The sequence below is a fragment of the Gopherus flavomarginatus genome, chromosome 4, assembly GCF_025201925.1.
Source record: "Gopherus flavomarginatus isolate rGopFla2 chromosome 4, rGopFla2.mat.asm, whole genome shotgun sequence".
Lineage (NCBI taxonomy): Eukaryota > Metazoa > Chordata > Testudines > Testudinidae > Gopherus > Gopherus flavomarginatus.
The window spans coordinates 45303132-45323404 of NC_066620.1; the positions used below are offsets into that span (position 1 = coordinate 45303132).

The window sequence follows — 20273 nt, forward strand, 5'->3', positions numbered from 1 at the left end:
AAAAAACACCTCTACTCCTGCAGCCAGTTCAGATACTGGAGAACTAATGTCATATGATCACAATGAGATATTCTATTTAACAAGCTAGCTACCTCATGCTCTCTGAATACATGTCAGGAGCACAGTTGCCAACTTTCTTGCACCCCGACTTTCACAATAAACCAAAAATCAAGCTAATCCCATTTCAAAACAAGGCCAAAACAAGCCAATCCCTAAGTACCCCCAACACTATGTGACTAGATTTCCTCCCTCACCCCCAGCGTGCAGTCTAGGACTGTGATGGGCCTGCTGTGCACCCCTGACACTTCCTCCCCCCCTTGCTCCTGCTTACCGGGAGCCATCAAAAAAAAAAAAAAAGAAGCAACAAGTTACAACCTGCTACAAGCCAAAAACTAACCACCAAGCAACTCACAAGCCAATTAAGCCAACAACAAGCCCAGTTTCTGTTGTTGTTGTTTTTTTGTTTGTTTTTTCCCCTGGGTTTGGCATGTCTGATCAGGAGTAGTCCCACATAGAACACTATTATATTCCAGTCTAGAGGTGGAAAAGCACTAATCATGGGAGAAAACTGCACATCCAAGGGGAAATGTCGCACCCTCCTGGACAGAGATTGTTTAAGAGCAGCTAAGACTTTAATCAGATCTCTGTGATAACTTTGGTTACAAACCATGTTCAAACACCCTGAACTGAGAGGTGTGACTTAGCCTCTATGAAGTCCTCCAGCTGATTACCCCGGTACACCATAATGACCTCAGTCTTCTCCAGACTGGATCTCAGCAATCTTGCTCCCATTCATACCCCAGTCTTGCTCAGATGGTGGGAAAGACACTTTGCTGCACTCTTTGGGCTGGGTGAGAGAGAGCCATAAATCTAGGTGCCATTGGTTAATGTCAGATTGAAAACTCTTTGGCCTGAATCTCATCATTGACTCTCCTAATGGCTTTGCATAGTGTACACATAAAATAAGAGGGCTGGCAGAAGAGAACCTTGTGTGATCCCATGTTAGAGTTCTCTCAGGAGAAAAGCTGTTTTGTGTGGCTTCCAGGGACCATAGGCGTGTCGTCAACATCTGCACGATCCATTGCGCTGAAGGCAGTTCAGAAAGCGAACCAGCTCATCACTCTCTTATACCCCGAGACCCACACCTATTATCACCATAGTAACCCTTGCCTCCAATTCCTCCCCAGTAACATCAGTGGGTAGAAAAAACGCTGCTGAGCCAAAGAGGGATTATGGTCTCCCTTAAAGGGGCTTAGCCCCATTGTGGTGCAATCTGAGAGGGGGAGAGTGGATCTGTGATCTCTTGGTGGCTGTCAGCCATAGATTTTCATGATGCTTCACCAGAAAGTACATAACAAAAAATCTCTGCTCTTGAGGAGTTTGTATAAAACACATACAGGTGCTGAAGTAATTCAAACAGCAGAGAGCAATGTTGCATGTGGTGGTTAGCACACACAGTTCCTGTGGAGCAGTTAGAAACTATGAGTGGAGAGAGGAAGAACATTTGGAGAATGATTATCAGAAATCTGACCTCAGTTTATGGGGTGGTGTAGAAGAAGGCATGGAGGTGGGATTGAGTGAGGCAAACAAAGAGGGCAGGATAGAGAACAGGAGGGGATGGAATAAATAACCTGATGACTGTTTTTAATTAAGTATATTCAGCAAAGTAACTCTATAGGTTTAAAGGCAGCGTGTGTTTGTTGTAGAGCATCCCTGGTTTTTAAATGGAGCTAAAGGATTTTGTGTGTGTGTGTGTGTGTGTGTGTGTGTGTGTGTGTGTGTGGAGGAAATAATAGAAAAAGCCAGAAGGTGGTAGTAAGCACCATGGATTTTCCCCTGATACATGCCACAGACAGGGACCTCTAGATTTCAATACTTGGATTACTATAAAATAAGTGACACTATGGGGCCATATCAGTTGTCTTTTAAAGATACAGAAATGTTTGTTTACTAGACACACACTTATCCCATGATAAGGCATGATTTTCAAAATCAGATGTTTGCAATTATGCTTACAAAAATGGAGCTATTTGCTGTGTGAGCAAATATTTGTGCATGTGGCTAGCCAACTGAATGTTTATGCTTATCTGATTTTGAAAGGCAGGTCTAGAATGTGTAGCAGCCCCACCCTTTTGTATCTGCAGTGCACATCATGCCAATAATGTGGCTGTGTAAAAGGATAGTTTATATATTTGAAGGCTGAAAGGGGACATTGTGATCATATAGTCTGAGTTCCTGCATAACAAAGGCCATAAAACTTCTCCCAATCCCCCAAGTAATTCCCTTTGTATTTTTTTTAAAGATACACTCTAATTCAATCTCAATTTAAAAATTGCCAGTGATGGAGAATCTACCATGAGCCTTCATAAATTGTTTCAGTGGTTAATTACCCTCATTTAAAAATGTGCTCCACTTCCCATGACTCACTGTGGACACAGACTATGAGAAGTCTCTCCTCAAGGGGTCTGACAGGCAACAGCCTCCTGACTGACTCCCTGCTCTGTATAAACCCAAGGGCATTCCAGGCAACAGCATGGATCTCCTGTAGCTGGTACAACCATTTGTGCTTTTGAACTCCTGGTTTCAACCTTAGCTTCATAGAATATCAGGGTTGGAAGGCACCTTAGGAGGTCATCTAGTCCAACCTCTTGCTTAAAGCAGGGCTAATCCTCAGACAGATTTTTGCCTCAGATTCCTAAATGGTCCCCTCAAGGATGGAACTCACAACCCAGGGTTTAGCAGGCTAATGCTCAAACCACTGAGCTATCCCTTTGCCTTCTGACCCAGACTCTGAAATCTGACTTGGACTCTGACCCTTGGTATCGACTGTGGCCTGAAACCTTTCCATGAACAACAACTCTACTCACAGCCTCATGTTTGACCCTGCTCTGATCCTCGGTCCCAACTGCCCTTTTTAGGATCCTGATAAGATGTACCCTAACGTGTATGTGACATTCCCCAGGGTACAATCTGGACTGTTGAACAGCTGTGTCCCTTCAATTCTCCAATCTGGGGTGCCTTTTACACTGCTTTGCTGTGAAAATAATCACTGCTGGCCAGTTCACACACGGCCTGTGGTGTGTAAAATCGCTCCTAGCTGAATTACATGAATGCTATGGTCAGCCACTCATGAGTTGCATACAGGGCAACACCAGTAAACTCCCAGTCCCAGACCTTCCCCCAGAAATATGTCTTGTACTGCCCAGCTTTCCACTTGACAGTGCAAGATCATATAAATTCCATCATTTCATCAATGCAAAATGATATACACAAACCTTGTTATCTCAAGTGGAGGTTCCCAGCAGTTCAATCGAAACACATACAGGGTTAGATAAAACAGTAAAGCAGGTTTACTAACTGCAGAAAGATAGATTTTAAGTGATTAAAAGTAACGAAGCAGAAAAGTTAGAATTGGTTACAAGAAAATAAAAGATAAAATGTAGATTCATATCTAACTTAGAAAGCTAAATGGATTTAAAGCAAAGATTTTTCTCACCATATGCTCTTTACAGTCTTTACTGGCTGGAACCCTCCAGACCAGGATCTCTCCCCCAGTTCAGTGTTTCTTCAGGTGTTGCTGCCATAAGCAGAAGGTAAGAGTAGAGAGGTAATTTGTGTTGTATGTGATCTCTGTTCTTATACCATTCTCCCCTCTTTGAGGATTATCTCCAGTTGGAGTTCAGGGAATAGCTAGTCTGTTTACATGGGAACTGTTTACAGTTCTGTTGTCAATATGTAAAGTTCTTTCTTGAAACCTTCTTCTGGCCAAAGAATGGCCGTCTAACTAGGTGATTGTCCAATTGATTAGGTTGACACCTGCTGACTAGCTTTTGTCTCTGAGGAACTGGTTTTCTAAACTTGGAGCATGTTACAGCAATGTCTTACAGTTGAATTTTATAACTTTACATACAATGTTGATAAACATATGCTACCAGGACAATAATGTTCAGCAGATTATGAATTTTCAAATGATACCTCTCAAGGCATACATTGTATAAAATGTATCATAATTTTGTAAAAAGGGTGAATGTAAAAATACAGTTTGCCACAGTGTGACCTACATTTTTAGGTAGACATAGCTACAGACTCAGAGCTGTGAAAAATTCACATCTCTAAGCACGATAGCTATGCCAACCTAACTCCCCGCCCCAGTGTAGACATAGCTAGGTCAATAGAAGAATGCTTCCGTCAAGCTTCTGTTGCTTGGGGAAGTTGCATTCCTATGGTGACAGAAAAACCTCTTCATATATATGTATATAAACCCTGCATATACGTTTTTGGGGTAATGCTGGCATAGCTACAGTGCTGTAGCTATGCTGCTATAGTCCCCATCTAAATAGGAGAAACTAGTATTGGCTTCTGCTGTTCTGATGAAATGGGCGTGATTACTGCTCTTCACTAGTTCATTCTGGTGTGTTTTGCCTATAACTTAATTCTAAATCCTCAAGGTTATAAAGTGTTGATTTCTGTATACTTGCACTACTCTACCTCTAGCCTTTTAGATTTTTATATAAAAAAGGATAGGTACATGCAATGGTGACGCAATACTTCTCCCTTTCCAGCTTATCAGATAAAAGCTTGACATCTGTCTCACAGACTACAGGAGGTAGCAATAGCCAAAACTCAACTAAAAATGGCAGGGAGGGGATACAGATTCTGGAAAGAGCCATGATATAATTTTTAAACAGTTCTATTTCAGCTAACTTGATTTTGTTTGTGTGTATGTGTATATTCAATGTGCGTATGTGTCACCCATTGATGAGTGTGTGCTACAGGTTCTCTCTCAGTGCCTGATCCACAGAGGAAATGAGTTGTTACAGTCCTCAGCTGTGGAGGCTTGACTCTTTAACTCAGGTTGTAACAACTCAGACTTTTGGCCCTGCAGGTCCCTGGTTCAGTCCCCTGTGCATCTACAGAGATGGTTGTCATTATATACATGTGTACCTTCATACACGATAGATACATACAATTTTAAAATATTTTATGGGCCACTTTACATCAGCTGTGGGTCTAACCCACTAGTCTTTACTAGGTACCATCTTTTCTAGTGAAGACTGTACAGATGACAGTTTCAATTTATTGTCATTGATATACTTATTAAATAGATTTCTGGACTAGATTTTCCTTTGTACGTAACAAGTGTGAGTCTTCTTTATATAAAAATAATGTAGAATGATGTCATCAATACAAGAAGTTAGTGATGACATTTTATCTGAAAGTTGGTTTATTACATATGGAATTTTTTGGATCCTCAAAGTGTGAAACATCACATACATATGTAATAAAAAAAGCGAAGTCTACATAATGCTCTGTGTAAACCAGATGGTAAAGTATTGTCTGGTGTCTTATGATTCTCTTTCTAATAACCTCATGAACAGGAAAGGAATTTCTGAGTTCATTCTTAAGAAGCATGCAGTGTATTGCTATTGAAATGGTGGTGTCTGTGCATCCATCTAAACGGTAATGAAATGCTAACAAAGTAATCTGTTTGCTTGGTTTTTTTCATCCTGCAAGATGATGAGGAGAAAGTGATGATAAAATATTTGGCATCTGATGTCTGTTTTGAAAACTGGAAGTACAAACATAAACCAAGAAGCTTAATGAGATTTTCTTCTCTAAAACATTGGGCAGTTCACTGCTTTATAAAAAGAAACAAGAAAAAGCTGAATTCTTAACTCCTCTTGCAGATATTGGTAGTTAACCCAGTTCTATTACAAAGCACAAATATCCTGTTTTTGTTACTCACATGTTAACTGTTGATTATTTAGGGCTCAATCCTGCAAATATTTACAGATCATTTTTACCATCCAAATGTAATGAGATGACTCAGGTTTAGATTTGAAAGGAGTTTCAGATTTTATTATGTGACCTGCAACAACTGTGTGTGAACTTCCACCCCACTTCCCTATCCTTCTCTTTGGGATTATTGTGGCCACATGGTTTCATAGAATATCAGGGTTGGAAGAGACCTCAGGAGGTCACCTAGTCCAACCCCAAGCAGGACCAACCCTGGGCAGATTTTTGCCCTAGATCCCTAAATGCCCTCCTGCCCTGGATTGAACTCACAACCCTGGGTTTAGCAGGCTAATGCTCAAACCACTGAGCTATCCCTCCCCCCAAGTTTCAAAATAAGTGCTCAGCATTCTGGGCAGACATCCTATGGTGCAGTGAACCTCTGCTAGGTTCTACCCTTTTTGAGATTTTTCTCTGTGGGGGAAACCTACTGAAAATTCTGGGATTTAGGGTCAAACTAAATAAATCCATGATTACTCTCCTTTCATTCCACCAATAATCCTTGTTTTCGTGAGCTTGTGCCATTTTCAAAGAGCAGTCGAGCAGCATGGAGGAAACACAGAGTGCTGTGGTCTTCGTGGTTTGTACCATGAACAGGTGTGTACCCACACAGGCCCTGAAGGGGGTTAATGTGCCTGAGAGGAAAATTACATTATCTGGCTGCACCTGGTGGCAGAGCATGGAGCCCGGCTGGGCAGGAGCAGGCTGGTTAGTGTAAAATCAGGAGAGCAGGAAGCTGCAAGGAGAGTGTCTGCAGTCAGTCTTTAGGAGCAGAAAACCCAAAAGGAGAATAAGCCATGGAAGACGGGCTAACCCCGGAGAAGTTGTGGGGAAAGAAAACCTGAGAAGACAGAGTAGGAAGAAGCCCAGGGAAACTGCAGCAAGGAAGGAGACTGTGTAGATCTTGGCTGCTCATTATAGAGTCCCTGGGCTGGAACCCAGGGCCTGAGTTTTCCTAACAGTCATTGAGAAATGGCACAGGATTGTTAAAGATGCCAGCTGGTCTGGAGGGACCTGAGTTGAGAGTGAGAGAGGGGTGGTGGGATACCAGACAGGAGAGAGCTAATCCCCAGGCAAAGCCGCAGGGATGTGCCCCAGCAGGGAGTGAATCCTTTCACTGGCCTGTGCCTTAGCATTGTGGGAGTGAAGGGTGTATTCTGGTATGCCAGGTTCTCAGGGGGAGAGGACTGCAAGACATGGTAGTGTTGCCAAACCTCCAGGATTGTCCTGGAGTCTCCAGGAAATAAAGATTATTTTTTAAATTAATTTTAAATCTACACTATGGGATTATTCTGAATTTACAGAAACTGTTTTTTTTGAAACAGATTGTATAAAGTCGAGTGCACGTGGCCAAACTAAGCACATTAATTCGGTGGTGTGTGTCCATGTGCCGAGGCTAGCGTCGATTTCTGGAGCATTGCACTGTGGGTAGCTATCCCATAGTTCCTGCAGTCTCCCCTGCCCATTGGAATTCTGGGTTGAGATCCCAGTGCCTGATGGGGCAAAAAGCATTGTCACTGGTCGTTATGGGTACAGCCTCACGCCTCCCTCCATGAAAGCAGTGGCAGACAACTGTTTCGCGCCTATTTTCCTGGGTGAACTGTGCAGACGCCATACCACAGCAAGCATGGAGCCAGCTCAGCTCAAGACAGCAATCATGGACGCTGTAAACACCTCGCGTGTTCTTGTGCAGTCTATGCTGAACCAGGACTTGCAAAACCAGGTGAGGAGGCGGCGGCTACGGCAGAGCGGCGATGAGGACATGGACACACAATTCTCTCAAACCTCGGGCCCCATCGCCTTGGAGATCATGCTGGTAATGGGGCAGGTTCTAGCCATTGAACACCCATTTTGGGCCCGGGAAACAAGCACAGACTGGTGGGACCACACAGTGTTGCAGCTTGGGACGATTCTCAGTGGCTGCAAAACTTTCGCATGCGTAAGGGCACTTTCATGGAATTTTGTGACTTGCTTTCCCCTGCCCTGAAACGCCAGAATACCAAGGTGAGAGCAGCCCTCACAATTGAGAAGCAAGTGGCGATAGCCCTGTGGAAGCTTGCAATGCCAGACAGCTACTGATCAGTCGAGAATCAATTTGGAGTGGGCAAATCTACTGTGGGGGCTGCCGTGATGCAAGTAGCCAAAGCAATCACTAAGCTGCTGCTATGAAAGGTAGTGACGCTGAGAAGTGCAGGTCATATTGGATGTCTTTGCTGCAATGGGATTCCCTAACTGTGGTGGGGCGATAGATGGAACCCATATCCCTATCTTTGCACCAGGGCAGCCAGTACATAAACCGCAAGGGGTACTTTTCACTGGTGGATCACAAGGGACTTTTCACCAACATCCACGTGGGATGGCCGGGAAGGGTTCATGACACTCACGTCTTCAGGAACACTACTCTGTTTAAACGGCTGCAGCAAGGGAATTACTTCCCAGACCAGAAAACAACAGTTGGGGATGTTGAAATGCCTGTAGTTATCCTAGGGGATCCAGCCTACCCCTTGATGCCATGGCTCATGAAACCATACATAGGCAGCCTGGACAGCAGTCAGGAGCTGTTCAACTACAGGATGAGCAAGTGCAGAATGATCGTAGAATGTGCATTTGGCCGTTTAAAGGGACGCTGGTGCATGTTACTGACTTGCTCAGACCTCAGCCAAACCAATGTTCCTATTGTTATTGCTGCTTGCTTTGTGCTCCGCAATCTCTGTGAGAGTAAGAGGGAGACCTTTATGGTGGGGTGGGAGGCTGAGGCAAATCACCTGTCCGCTGATTATGCGCAGCCAGACACCAGGGCAATTAGAAGAGCACACCAGGAAGCGGTGCACATCAGAGAAGCTTTGAAAACCAGTTTCATCACTGGCCAGGGTACAGTGTGACTGTGTGTGTTTTTCTCCTTGATGAAAACCCGCCTCCTTGATTGACTCATTCCCTGTAAGCAACCTACCCTCCCCCTTTGATCACAGCTTGCTTTCTAAGGAAATAAAGTCATTATCATTTGAAAACCATGTATTCTTTATTAATTGATTATATAAAAAAGGAGGGAGAGAACTGACAAGGTAGCCCGGGTGGGGTTTGGGAGGAGGATAGGAGGGAAGGAGAAGGCCACTAAAAAATTTCAAAATAATGACAGCCTTTTGGTTGGGCTGTCCACTGGAGTGGAGACGGCGGGTGCACAGAGCCTCCCCCCATGTGTTCTTACACGTCTGGGTGAGGAGGCTATGGAACTTGGGGAGCGGGGAGGACAGTTATACAGGGGCTGCAGCGGCACTCTGTGATCCTGCTGCCGTTCCTGAAGCTCCACCAGATGCAGGAGCATGTCAGTTTGATCACGCAGCAGCCCCAGCATTGCATCCCGCCACCGCTGATCTTCGTGCCGACACCTATGTTCTCGAGCGTCCCTCCTGTCCTTACGTTGGTCCCTCCTGTCCTCATGTTCACTGGCATCTTTCATGTACTTTGATACCATGTCCTTCCACTCATTCAGATGAGCTCTTTCATTGTGGGTCACTTCCATGATTTCTGAGAACATTTCATCTCGCATCCTTTTTTTTCACCGCCTTATCTGAGATAGCCATCGGGACAGAGGAGAGAGGCTTGAAAAAATTGCAGCTGCAGGAGGGAAGGGGAAAAAAAGGAGAGAAGATACATTTTACAGAACAATGGTTATACTCTTTCACAGTGAACAACACTATTCACATTACATAGCACATGTGATTTCAGTACAAGGTCGTATTTTGCATCTTAATTTTGAGTGCCTGTGGCTTTGGTGTTAGAGATCACAGACACAGGTTCGGGCAACAGAATTCGGCTTGCATGCGTCCATGATAAGCCCTTGTCTTTTGGCTTCTGCAGCCTTCATAAAACCAGCGCCCTCCTTTCCCAAATACCAAGCAAAGCCCGTTGAGTGCTGCGTCTTTCCTGTTAACATGCAGCAGCAGAAACCAAACTCCCCTCCCCCATCCAATTCTCTGGGATCGTCGCTTTACTCCTCCCCACACCGCATGACTGGTATCAGGGAAGATCTCTGCTAGCCAAACGTGAAAAAGCTCAGCACCAATCACCCTTCCCTCCTCCGCCCGCTTGACTAACTGCAGGGAAGGATTTTTTTTCAGCCACAGGCAAACAGCCCAGTAGGAATGGCCACCTCTGTCCCCTTAATTAAATTCCCGTATTTCACCCAGGTTACCATGAATGATATCACTCTCCTGAGGATAACACAGCGAGATAAAGTATGGATGTTGCTTGAATGCGAGCAAAAACTGGGACATACGCTGCCAGGCTTTGTCATGCAATGATACCAGATTACTTGCTACATGCATGGCGTGGTCAAGTGTCCTACTATGGAGGACAGAATAAGGCTGCGCTGCCCAGAAACCTTCTGCAAAGGCTTTTGGAGTACCTCCAGGAGAGCTTCAAGGAGATGTCCCTGGAAGATTTCCGCTCCATCCCCAGACACGTTAACAGACTTTTCCAGTAGCTGTATTGGCTGCAAATGCATCCCAAGTCCTCAGGGCAAATTAATCATTAAAAAATGCTTGCTTTTAAACCATGTTTTATATTTACAAAGGTACACTCACCAGAGGTCCCTTCCATGGCTTCATGGTCTGGGATACTGCCTTGGGAGGGTAATTCTGTCAGGCAGAGAAAAAGGTCCTGGCTGTTGGGGAGAACAGAGTGCTGTGTGCTCTCTGCAAACTAATCCTCCTCCTCCTCCTCCTCCTCATCTTCCCCGTCTGCAGAATCCTCAGGCATGGCCTCGGAATCCATGGTCAGGGGTGGGGTAGTGGTGGTGGACCCCCCTAGAATTGCGTGCAGCTCAGCATAGAAGCAGTTTGTGGCCCTGCCTCAGACCTTCTGTTTGCTTCTTTGGTTTTCTGGTAGGCTTGTCTGAGCTCCTTAACTTTCACACAGCACTGTACTGAGTCCCTAGTGTGGCCTCTCTCCATCATGGCCTTGGAGATTTTTTTCAAATGTTTTTTCATTTCGTCTTTTGGAATGGAGTTCTGCTAACACGAAATCCTCTCCCCATATAGCGATCAGATCCAGTACCTCCTGTACGGTCCATGCTGGTGCTCTTTTTTGATTCTCATACTTCATGCTTACTTGTGCTGATGAGCTCTGCATGGTCACCTGTGCTGATCAGCTCCCCATGGTGGGCAAACAGGAAATGAAATTCAAAAGTTCGCGGGGCTTTTCCTGTCTACCTGGCCAGTGCATCTGAGTTCAGATTGCTTTCCAGAGCGGTCACAATGGTGCACTGTGGGATGGCGCCCGGAGGCCAAAACTGTCGAATTGCAGCCACGCTAACCCTAATCCGACATGGCAATACCGATTTCAGTGCTACTCCCCTCGTTGGAGGATTACAGATACCAGCATTAAGAGCCCTTTATATTGATATAAAGGACTTCGTTGTGTGGATGGATGCAGGGTTAATTTGATTTAACGTTGCTTAATTTGATATAAACTCATAGTGTAGACCAGGCCTCAGTATGGCCATTCATATATTATGTAAAAATGCCAATGGAAAGCACAGTTCTACAGCCCTTATTGGCATGGTTGACACCTGTGAATTCACTGTCTGATCTCACACCAGTGTAAATGAGGATTACTTCTTTTTGTGCATATTCTGACTTTGGGCCATGGGCACGCGCATAACCAAAAACATCCATGTTCTAGATTCCGATGCTGAACTTCTGTGCTCTAGGTCTGGCCAGGGCTGTTGACAGCGGATTCAGGTCCCGGTGAAAAAAAATTTTTGGACCCCCCCCAGCAAGGGTGGACTGGCTAAACAGGGCCAATGAAGCCGGGTCCCAGGCCCCCTTCCGGACTGCCGGGCCTTGGTAATTTGTACTGGCTTCCCCCCCCTCTTGTCGGCCCTGGGTCTGGTTCCCTGAAATCACATAGGGGAAGGATTCGGCAAGGTACTTAACTATGAACACAACTTCAAGATGTGCCCATCGCTAATCGTGTGAGCAGTTCAATCCTATGTGCTTAATTAAGGCACATGTTTAAGTACTTTACTGAGATCCAGTTCTGCAGGCTGTGTTCATATTGAAGCAGGAAGGAATATTTTGGGAAGATGTTTGGTTGTATAGAGCCCCCCTCTCTGATTTATTAGTGCACACAAGAAATCTGACATGGTGGGCTCTCTGGGCCTGCCAGGATACTACAGAGGTAACAGTAGTTTGTATCCATTTTGGAGGGACAAGTGAAGAGTGTATGTAATAATACTGTACAGACTGTGTATTGACTTTGTTTTGGCAGACATCAAGATTTATTGTCCCTTGAGGTAAATATTTATATCCTGGGTCAATACAACTTGATTTTTTTCAGCTCTACACGAGTCAATAATTGCTTATCGTAACAATCGAGACCTGAGGTCCAAATTGAGATTTGAAAGGGAGCTGCTAATGCTTTGTTACGTCTCTGTATTAGAAAGAATACCACTTTGTTGTGTATGCATTTAAGATCATAGATATATTAAGTGTATTTTAGCTCTTATAAAATGTATGTATCAGAGCTTATCAGTCAAACAAATGTTTAGGTTTTTTGATAATGGATCATTTGAATGAGGAAAAAAAATCAGTAACATTTTTTAAAATGTGTTTTTCTTTATCTTATTTTTTAAGGCATTGGCATGTTCTCTTTCAGGTGGCCTGGCATTAGCTCAAGTACTATTTTTTTATGTGAAATACCTGGTTCTCTTTGGTATTCCTGCTCTTATTATTCGAATGGATGGACTCAAACCTCCAACTTTACCTCGCTGTGTGAGCACAATGCACAGTTTCACTGGAATGTGGAGGTCAGTAAGTTTCATTTATTATTGATATGACAGTAATTTTTCAGTGTATTGATAGTGTGTGTGTTCTGAACTATTCTTTTTTTCATCTTTTACATGATCTTCAGTTTGAGGATTGCTTTTTTTCATACCACAGAGATAAAGGAAAGCCTGCCTTTCAGGATTTTCAGTGTCTTAATGATTAGAATGAGATCCATGACACTTGACTCCACTAAGCTGACTATTTTTTTCTAGATATTTATGAAACACAATTCATTTTTCAATCTTGGTCCAAAAAACACTCTTCAGTTGAACATTCATTCAGAGAAGGATAAGAAATACATGAATAGTTACCCTGAGAGCAGTGGCGGATTAATAAAATTGCCACCCCCCCCCCCCGTGCCAGCTCACCTACGCTCACCCGTGGCAAGCCTGGGAGGGAGGGGGGAGAAGGGGAGATGCGGTGCGCTCAGGAGATGGCAGTGGTGGAGCAGAGGTGAGCTGGGGCGGGGAGCGGTTCCCAGCCCCCCACAGGTTACTCCCTGCGCCCGTGGGCCCCAGCTCACCTCTGCTCCGCCTCCTCTGAGCCCGCAGCTGCTTGCTTCTCCCTCCCTCCCAGTGCTTTTGCGTGGCAAGCCTAGGAGGGAGGTGGAAGGAGGGAAGCACGGCGCGCCTAGGGGGGAGGAGGCGGGCCACGGATTTGGGGAAGGGGTGGAGTTGGGGAGGGGGCATGAGCAAATTTGCCGCCCTCGGCCTAGGCTTTGTTGGCCTAGGCGATAATACACCGCTGCCTGAGAGGAGAGTTGTGGATTATAACACTTTAATAGGAAGAAAACTGTGTATCTGAAGAAAAAACTTTCCATAGCATTAGCATGTTAAAAACAATATTTGTTCATATTTTAGCATGAAATTCTGTCTCCCCCAGGTCTAAGTAAACATTATGGGCAATCAAAATGAAAACTGTGGTTCTGAAACTTAGAAATTGCTTTAAATAATTAAACCTGTCAACTTTTTGGTGCCAGGTCTCCTTTTTCACTGTGTGTTTGTACAGGGCCTAGCTTGATGAGTAGGGCCCTACCAAATTCATGACCATCTGTGAAATCTGGTCTCCCACAGTGAAATCTGGTCTTGTGTGCCTTTACCCTATACTATACAGATTTCAGGGGGAGACCAGCGTTTCTCAAATTAGGGGTCCTGACCCAAAAGGGAGTTGCGGGGGGGGGGTCAACATGTTATTTTAGGAGGTGTTGCAGTATTGCCACCCTTACTTCTGTGCTGCCTTCAGAGCTGGGCAGCTGGAGGGCGGCAGCTGTTGGCTGGGCACCCAGCTCTGAAGGCAGCAGCCCACCAGCAGCAGCATAGAAGTAAGCATGGCAATACCATACCATGCCACCCTTACTTCTGCACTGCTGCCTTCAGAGCTGGATGGCCAGAGAGTGGCGGCTGCTGACTGAGGGCCCGGCTCTGCAAGCAACAGTGCAGAAGTAAGGGTGGCAATACCATACCATGCCATCCTTTTTTCTATGCTGCTGCTTGCAGCAGTTCTGCTTTCAGAGCTGGGCTCCTAGCCAGCAGCCACTGCTCTGCAGCTGCCCAGCTCTGAAGGCACTGCCACTGCCAGCAGCAGTGCAGAAGTAAGGGTAGCAATACCGTAACACCCCTGACAATAACCTTGCGACCCCCTCCCCCCCACAACTCCATTTTTGGTCAGGACTCCTACAATTACAATGAAATTTCAGATTTAAATAGCTGAACTAATGACATTTACAATTTTTAAAATCCTGTGGCTGTGAAATTGACCAAAATGGGCTGTGAATTTGTTAGGGCTGAATGATGATGCTTGATGTGGTAGGGATTCTATGTACAGTTGTAATACAAATAAAACGTTTTCCTTTTCCTTTTTTTAAATTAATAGGCCTGCATGCTGCACTACTATCATGACTGATTTGGATGATTTTTTTTTATGTCAGAAGCTGACCATATCAAAGAGAACTAATTTTTTACCAGGATTTTGCTTTGTGGCAGTAGAAAGCATTCAAAAAAGGAATGGGTTATGTGGCTGAGGTTGTAGAGGAATAAATAAGACATTTTAAAATAATTAAAAATCCAAGCTACTTAATAAGAGACCCCTTTGGATTAGATTCTCCTTTGAAATTGTGAACTGAACTTTTGACCCTTCAGGTTGAAAAAGAAATCTTCTTTTGTTTTTTTTGCCAGCCTCTGAGCTGATAGCAACATCTTTTGGCCTGCCTGAACTTTGAAAGCAGAGTTTGAATCTGTAGCCAGTGTTTTCCTGCTGTGTCAATTATTACTCTATGGAATCTGAGCATTGCTGCCGAGGTGTAAACTAAATTGAACATCAGCACAAATACAGACAATATTATTGTGTTTGATGCAAATAAACCATGGAAGAATTGTTATTGACTGTGAAGGTAGAGTAGCTGCTTGGTTTTTTTTTTTTTTTTTTTTTTAAAGCTTTCGGTACACTTCCAAAAATATATTAAATATTTTAGTTATAACATTTTCAAATTTTATTAGATCATTGAAACTTTTGTTCTACTAGGTAACCAGATTTAGATTGTTTTGCAATCTTACAGTAGAAGAAAAATGTTGTTTTTTGCTAAAATGTCTCATTCACTGATGTGCATAGGGAACAATCATGGCTAGAAATAATTAAATATGATATTTCACAGATTGGATTTGTGCATTGAAATCAGTTCATGTCCAGCTGATTTGATGTGTTGCTATGAAAGCCATATGAGTGGTAGAATTTCCCATGGCTACTAGTGAATTATGGGTCAATTTCAGTTATCTAAGAAATCTCACATAGCTTGCCCTCTGCATCCCCTGAGTTATGATTCGCTCATACCCTTACAGTTAAACTCATGAATCACTGCTATCCACAGGGCTGCAATCCTTTTTGTGTGTTCAGTGCCTTATATAGAAATATCACCATCGGAGGTGGAAGCTAGAATAACAGCCTTTGTTTTAGTCTAGAGGTCTGACTATCTCAGGAGTACCTGGTCATCCCATCAAGAATTTCAGTAATGTATCTTGGCTGCATCCAGGATATCAGAAAGGTTGGAAAGCAAAATAGCCTGCGTTGTGAGGTCTAGGAAACTGTTGTTGCCTAATTCTGATACAAACGCTGTATTTAATTTGTGTGTTACCAGGCTTCAATGACTACCCTCAACAGCTGTGTCACAATTACAGTAGTAATAGGATGGGGCCTGCTCTTAATGGTGTGCAATATGAAGACTTGCACTAGAATCTGGCTTTTTGGAACAACAAAAATCTGAGGCTGGTAAAGACTCTTAGGGCTAAGGTGGGGAATAGAATATTACCAAATACATAAAGCAAATACAGAAAAGAGTGTAGTGGTGACAAGCAGACACTGTCAGTGAAACAGCGGTTTAAAGATGGCATTCAGAGAGTATAAAAGCAAGATGATACTCACATTGATAGATGCGTGCTGCCTCTAGGTATAGTAGAATGTGAGGCTATGGAGATTAGGAGGATAATGCTAATATCACACGCAAAGCAAGGATATCAGCTGAGTAAGGATTTCACTAAGTATTGTTCCTGGTAGGTTGGACAGACTGATTTTGTTCTTACACCAGCATCTCATGTCCTTAAAGCACAGAAACAGAGATGCTTGCGTTGCAGATTTATGCAGGAGTTCCTAGTAATGATTGGTACTTGCCTGTTTCATGGTGCGATGTAGCATATAGAACATCTTGGGACCAGAAAGAAAAATCCCATGGTCTGTTGCTGAAAATATTAGGAGAGCTCAAGAAACAAAGAAGACTGCAGAGAAACAATCCATGTGCTTCCCATATGACACTAAACAGTTATCCAGCAGAGTGTCTATTGCAAAATGCATGCATATAAAAATAGTAATAAAGAGGCATGTTACCCTATTTATTGACAGTAGACTATTGCTAATTTTTACTTTACTATTTCAAAAATGTTTATGGAAAAAAAATCAGGAGTCTCTCTACAGCTCTCATCAAGGATACAGTTACTAAGTATGGTAGTGAGGTTTCATATGATTAAGATGTCATTGTTTTTACTAAAGTTTACTAGCACATTATGCAGTATTATCATAGTAATTAAAACTAACTGCATTTGTGAAACTAGTGTGATATCCAGCTCTGGATTTATGCAAGATGGGACAATAGCTCAGTGACAGACCAGGACAGAGTATCTAACTGACTCTTAATGACTGCATTTTCAAATTTCAGCCACAGGGAATCAAACTGCCTTTTATTTAGAGAATTAGCAAGAATATTGTAACATCAAGGTAGCTAAGCACATGTGATAACAACCAGTATTGTTGGAGGCTTAAAAATGCTTAAAGAAATCCTTCTAGTCTAATACTTGCTATACAGATCCTTAGGCTACAAGCAAATAGTTCAGTAAAACTAGAAGAGATTGAATTCCGTTGTGGCGCTAACAGCTTTACACTGATACTCAGAAATAAGTTCTGGTTGAAAAAGTGCCCTCCTAGTGGGATACTGATGATTAAAGGTCTGGAAACTAGGAATCTAACAGATAAATAATATACATTACAACACCTGCTAATTTCAGTGTGTCAATACAGAGGATAATTCCTGCAGGAGAATTCAGTGGAGAAGCCTGTTAAACATTTTCCAGAAATGTTAATTAGCCCATATGCTGTTTATGAAGAAAAGTGTTTCTCTCTTTTATGTGCCCATCCTACTTGTTCGGTGAGTATGGAGCACATGCATATGCAAAAGTAGATGATCAATGTACTTTGAAATTCTATGGAAACACCATAAACTCCCCCTGACAGGAAGACATTTACTGTTAGGGACTACAGTGTGGAGACAAGGAAACACAGCTACACTTCTTCCTCCTCTCCCTTTCTTGGGTAAGTGGTGCTCCCCCACAGCTCCCCATCCTCCTTGAATAGTGCAGTCTGAGTTTCTCCCTGCTGATTCCCTCCACCTGAACGACTCTGTATTATCTAGGGTCCAGTCTTTACTGGCCTCACAGACAAACTTAAACATGTTTCAATTCTGGCATCTGCAAAATACTGTATTACAGTTTGGAGGCAAATATGGGGGTAGGAACAGACATTTCTTAAAAAATGGTCTTAAGACATTGTTTTATCCTAGGCTCAGTGAAGCCTTGAAGATGAGAACTCTCCAGGAAAGGGTAGGAAGGAGTTTGTCGGAGACAGGTTTTTCTAGGGATATCTTTCTGATTTGTACATCCAGAATGGAGGAAATGTAATTGGAGAGTGGTAAAACAGATCCCAGCCAGGAGCATTAATGTGTTGAGCAAGGGGATGGAGAAAGGTCTGGCATTTTGAGCTGCCATGTAACAGATTCCAGATTGCATTCCATGCTTAGTACCCTAATTCTTGTCCATGTAGGTGTTTGAAGCGATGTGTCTCCAGAAAGAAGGAGAAAGATTTGTGCCACTTTAAATGATAGACCCTGCTCACGGAGAGCAAACATGGTTCTCTGCTGGAACTTCAGTCTTATCCTCAAGATAAAAAATCTTGGAGTATGGCATGGACCAGATGGGAAATGCTTCTGCCTAGAGGCAGAATGTGCTGGCCTGCAGGGCAGGAGCCAAACTCTGTGGTTGTGTTGTGTTACCAACAGAGCAGCTAAAATGTTGCTGGAACAACGTGCATTGACTTGCTGTGTGATGAAAAAGTAGCTACTCTTGCCGTGTGTGTGTGTGTGTGTGTGTGTGTGTGTGTGTGTGTAAAATAGTAATATGTTAAAAATATCCCACAGATATATTGGTGACATCAGATAGTTGCAGCTGGGTTATGATTTGAAGGAGATTGTTTAGATCAATCTAGGTCATCTGCCTCCTTATTGTTAATGGATTATTTGCCTTTATATGATGAGAGTATATTATTTACGCTAGATCTTAGGGAATTGTAAATTGTAGGCTAGAAATTTGCTGTAGGTTAATAATATTCCTGACTGTAAATGTGCAGTATAAAACAGGCCTATTAAGTGGTAAGTGTCTGTGTACCTGCCTGTGATAGGGTCAAGACTCACCACTGCTGGCACCTCCCACTGGTTGCTCCAGGAATTAGCTCTATTCAGTCATGGAGAACCCTCTGCGTGTGGTGTCTTGCTGACCATCTGCTCTGCTGCCTTGGGACCCGCATTGCTTCCTGCTCGGCGGTGTCCTCTTCAGGACACTGACCTCTGTCAGTGCCCACTACTCCAGTCTCACCCTCTTTGAGTGGTGGTGGTTTAACAGCAGTCTTTCCTCTTGCAGCTGCTGGAGTGGCCAACCACAACCCCAAAGTCTAGCCCCTTAGCTCAGGGGCAAGTTGCAGTCTGTATTGGCCACAGTTTTCTGGAGGGAAGGGGGGACCCAGGCATGCCCACTGCTCTGGTCCCGACCCAGGGACCCTCTAGTGGCAACCTCTTTCTACCCTCCTTCGTTCCCCTCTTGTCCGCCTTTCTTCCCTGGGCCACTTCCCCTTTGTCCCTGTGCACCTTCTCGGCCCTTTGTAGCAGGGGTCACAGCCCGACAGGTAACAGGGCTGGAGCTCTCTCCTGCTCCCCAGAGCCTGCCCAGCATTGCTTTCTCCAAGGTGCTGGCTCCTTACCTCAGGAACCAGTCCTTCTCCCTTGTTAATCAGGGAGAGACTGACTTCTCCTCTGCTAGGCAGCCTTTATATAGGGCCTTGCCCAGCCCTGATTAGCTGCCTCTTCTCTGCCCTGATTGGCTCCCTACAGGCCTTTGTTGATTGGCTGCCAGTCTGCACAGCCTCAAAGCCTGTTCCAGCCCTTTTCTCAGGGTTTGGGGTGATCGCCTCACCACACTGTCCCTTTCTCATCCAGATACTATCTTCTGCCTTCCCTTACTGTTTTCCTTAAAGGCTTCCTACCATTGCAGTTACTTCTCCAGTTGTCTTTTATGTCTGCTAGAAAAGACCATATGAGAAAATGTTTCTCCTTTTCATACTGCTCACTCAAGGGAAAAGACTCTCAAATATTAAGGCCCTGAGTGCGAGCCTGATAGACCAGCTTGATTGTGTGTAACTTTTTTTTATGACGAACAACAAACAATTGGAAACCCAGTCATTTATCAGCTGCCTGCTCTGCTTTAGACATTTTGATGTCACTTCAACTGCAGTCTATGCAGTATCAGAGGGTTTATATTGTAACAAAATCCTGTGTTATGCTTTGGATTTCTCTTTTGGGGCCACAACATTCTTTGACCTTGATGCAGGGTCTTTAAATTAATTGACTGTTGCTATGAGGCTTGAGAGATTGGAGAATCAGGGCTGAATTTCCTATCACAGAATTTGCATCTCAAATTCCATGGGACCATTGGAAAATTGTAGCCATATAACTTTTAATTGGGATGTACCTTGGGAAAAGAAGAGAAACTCTTCTGTAACTGATTCATCATAAGAATTTCCATATGAAAGAGATGATCAAGGGTCAGTTTAGGGGCAAATTCTGCCTATCCTTGCATGTCATGGAGAGGCTGCATAGGAGAATGCCACACCTCCTGTAGCAGTATAGGGAAGAGATTGGGGGAAGAGTGAGAATATGACCAGCATATTTAGGATCTGCCCACCAATCCCACCCACTTTGTAAGGGAGCACTGGTGCAGCATTTGTCCCAAAGACTATATTAGCAGCTGTGCTGCTGTCTTTCAACTTGGGAGAGGATTTCCTGTGGGA

The 20273-nt window shown here is 43.9% G+C and overlaps 1 protein-coding gene across 7 annotated transcripts in view; it reads left to right on the plus strand.

Annotated features, from left to right (window-relative positions):
- The window catches only part of HHAT (hedgehog acyltransferase), a 349307-nt gene that overhangs the window by 65842 nt on the left and 263192 nt on the right, over positions 1 to 20273 (plus strand). For all 7 annotated transcript variants that reach the window (XM_050951880.1, XM_050951879.1, XM_050951882.1 and 4 more), the window contains one exon: positions 12451 to 12601. In XM_050951880.1, the coding sequence (XP_050807837.1) occupies positions 12451 to 12601 (151 nt within the window). The remainder of the gene's footprint in view (positions 1 to 12450; positions 12602 to 20273) is intronic.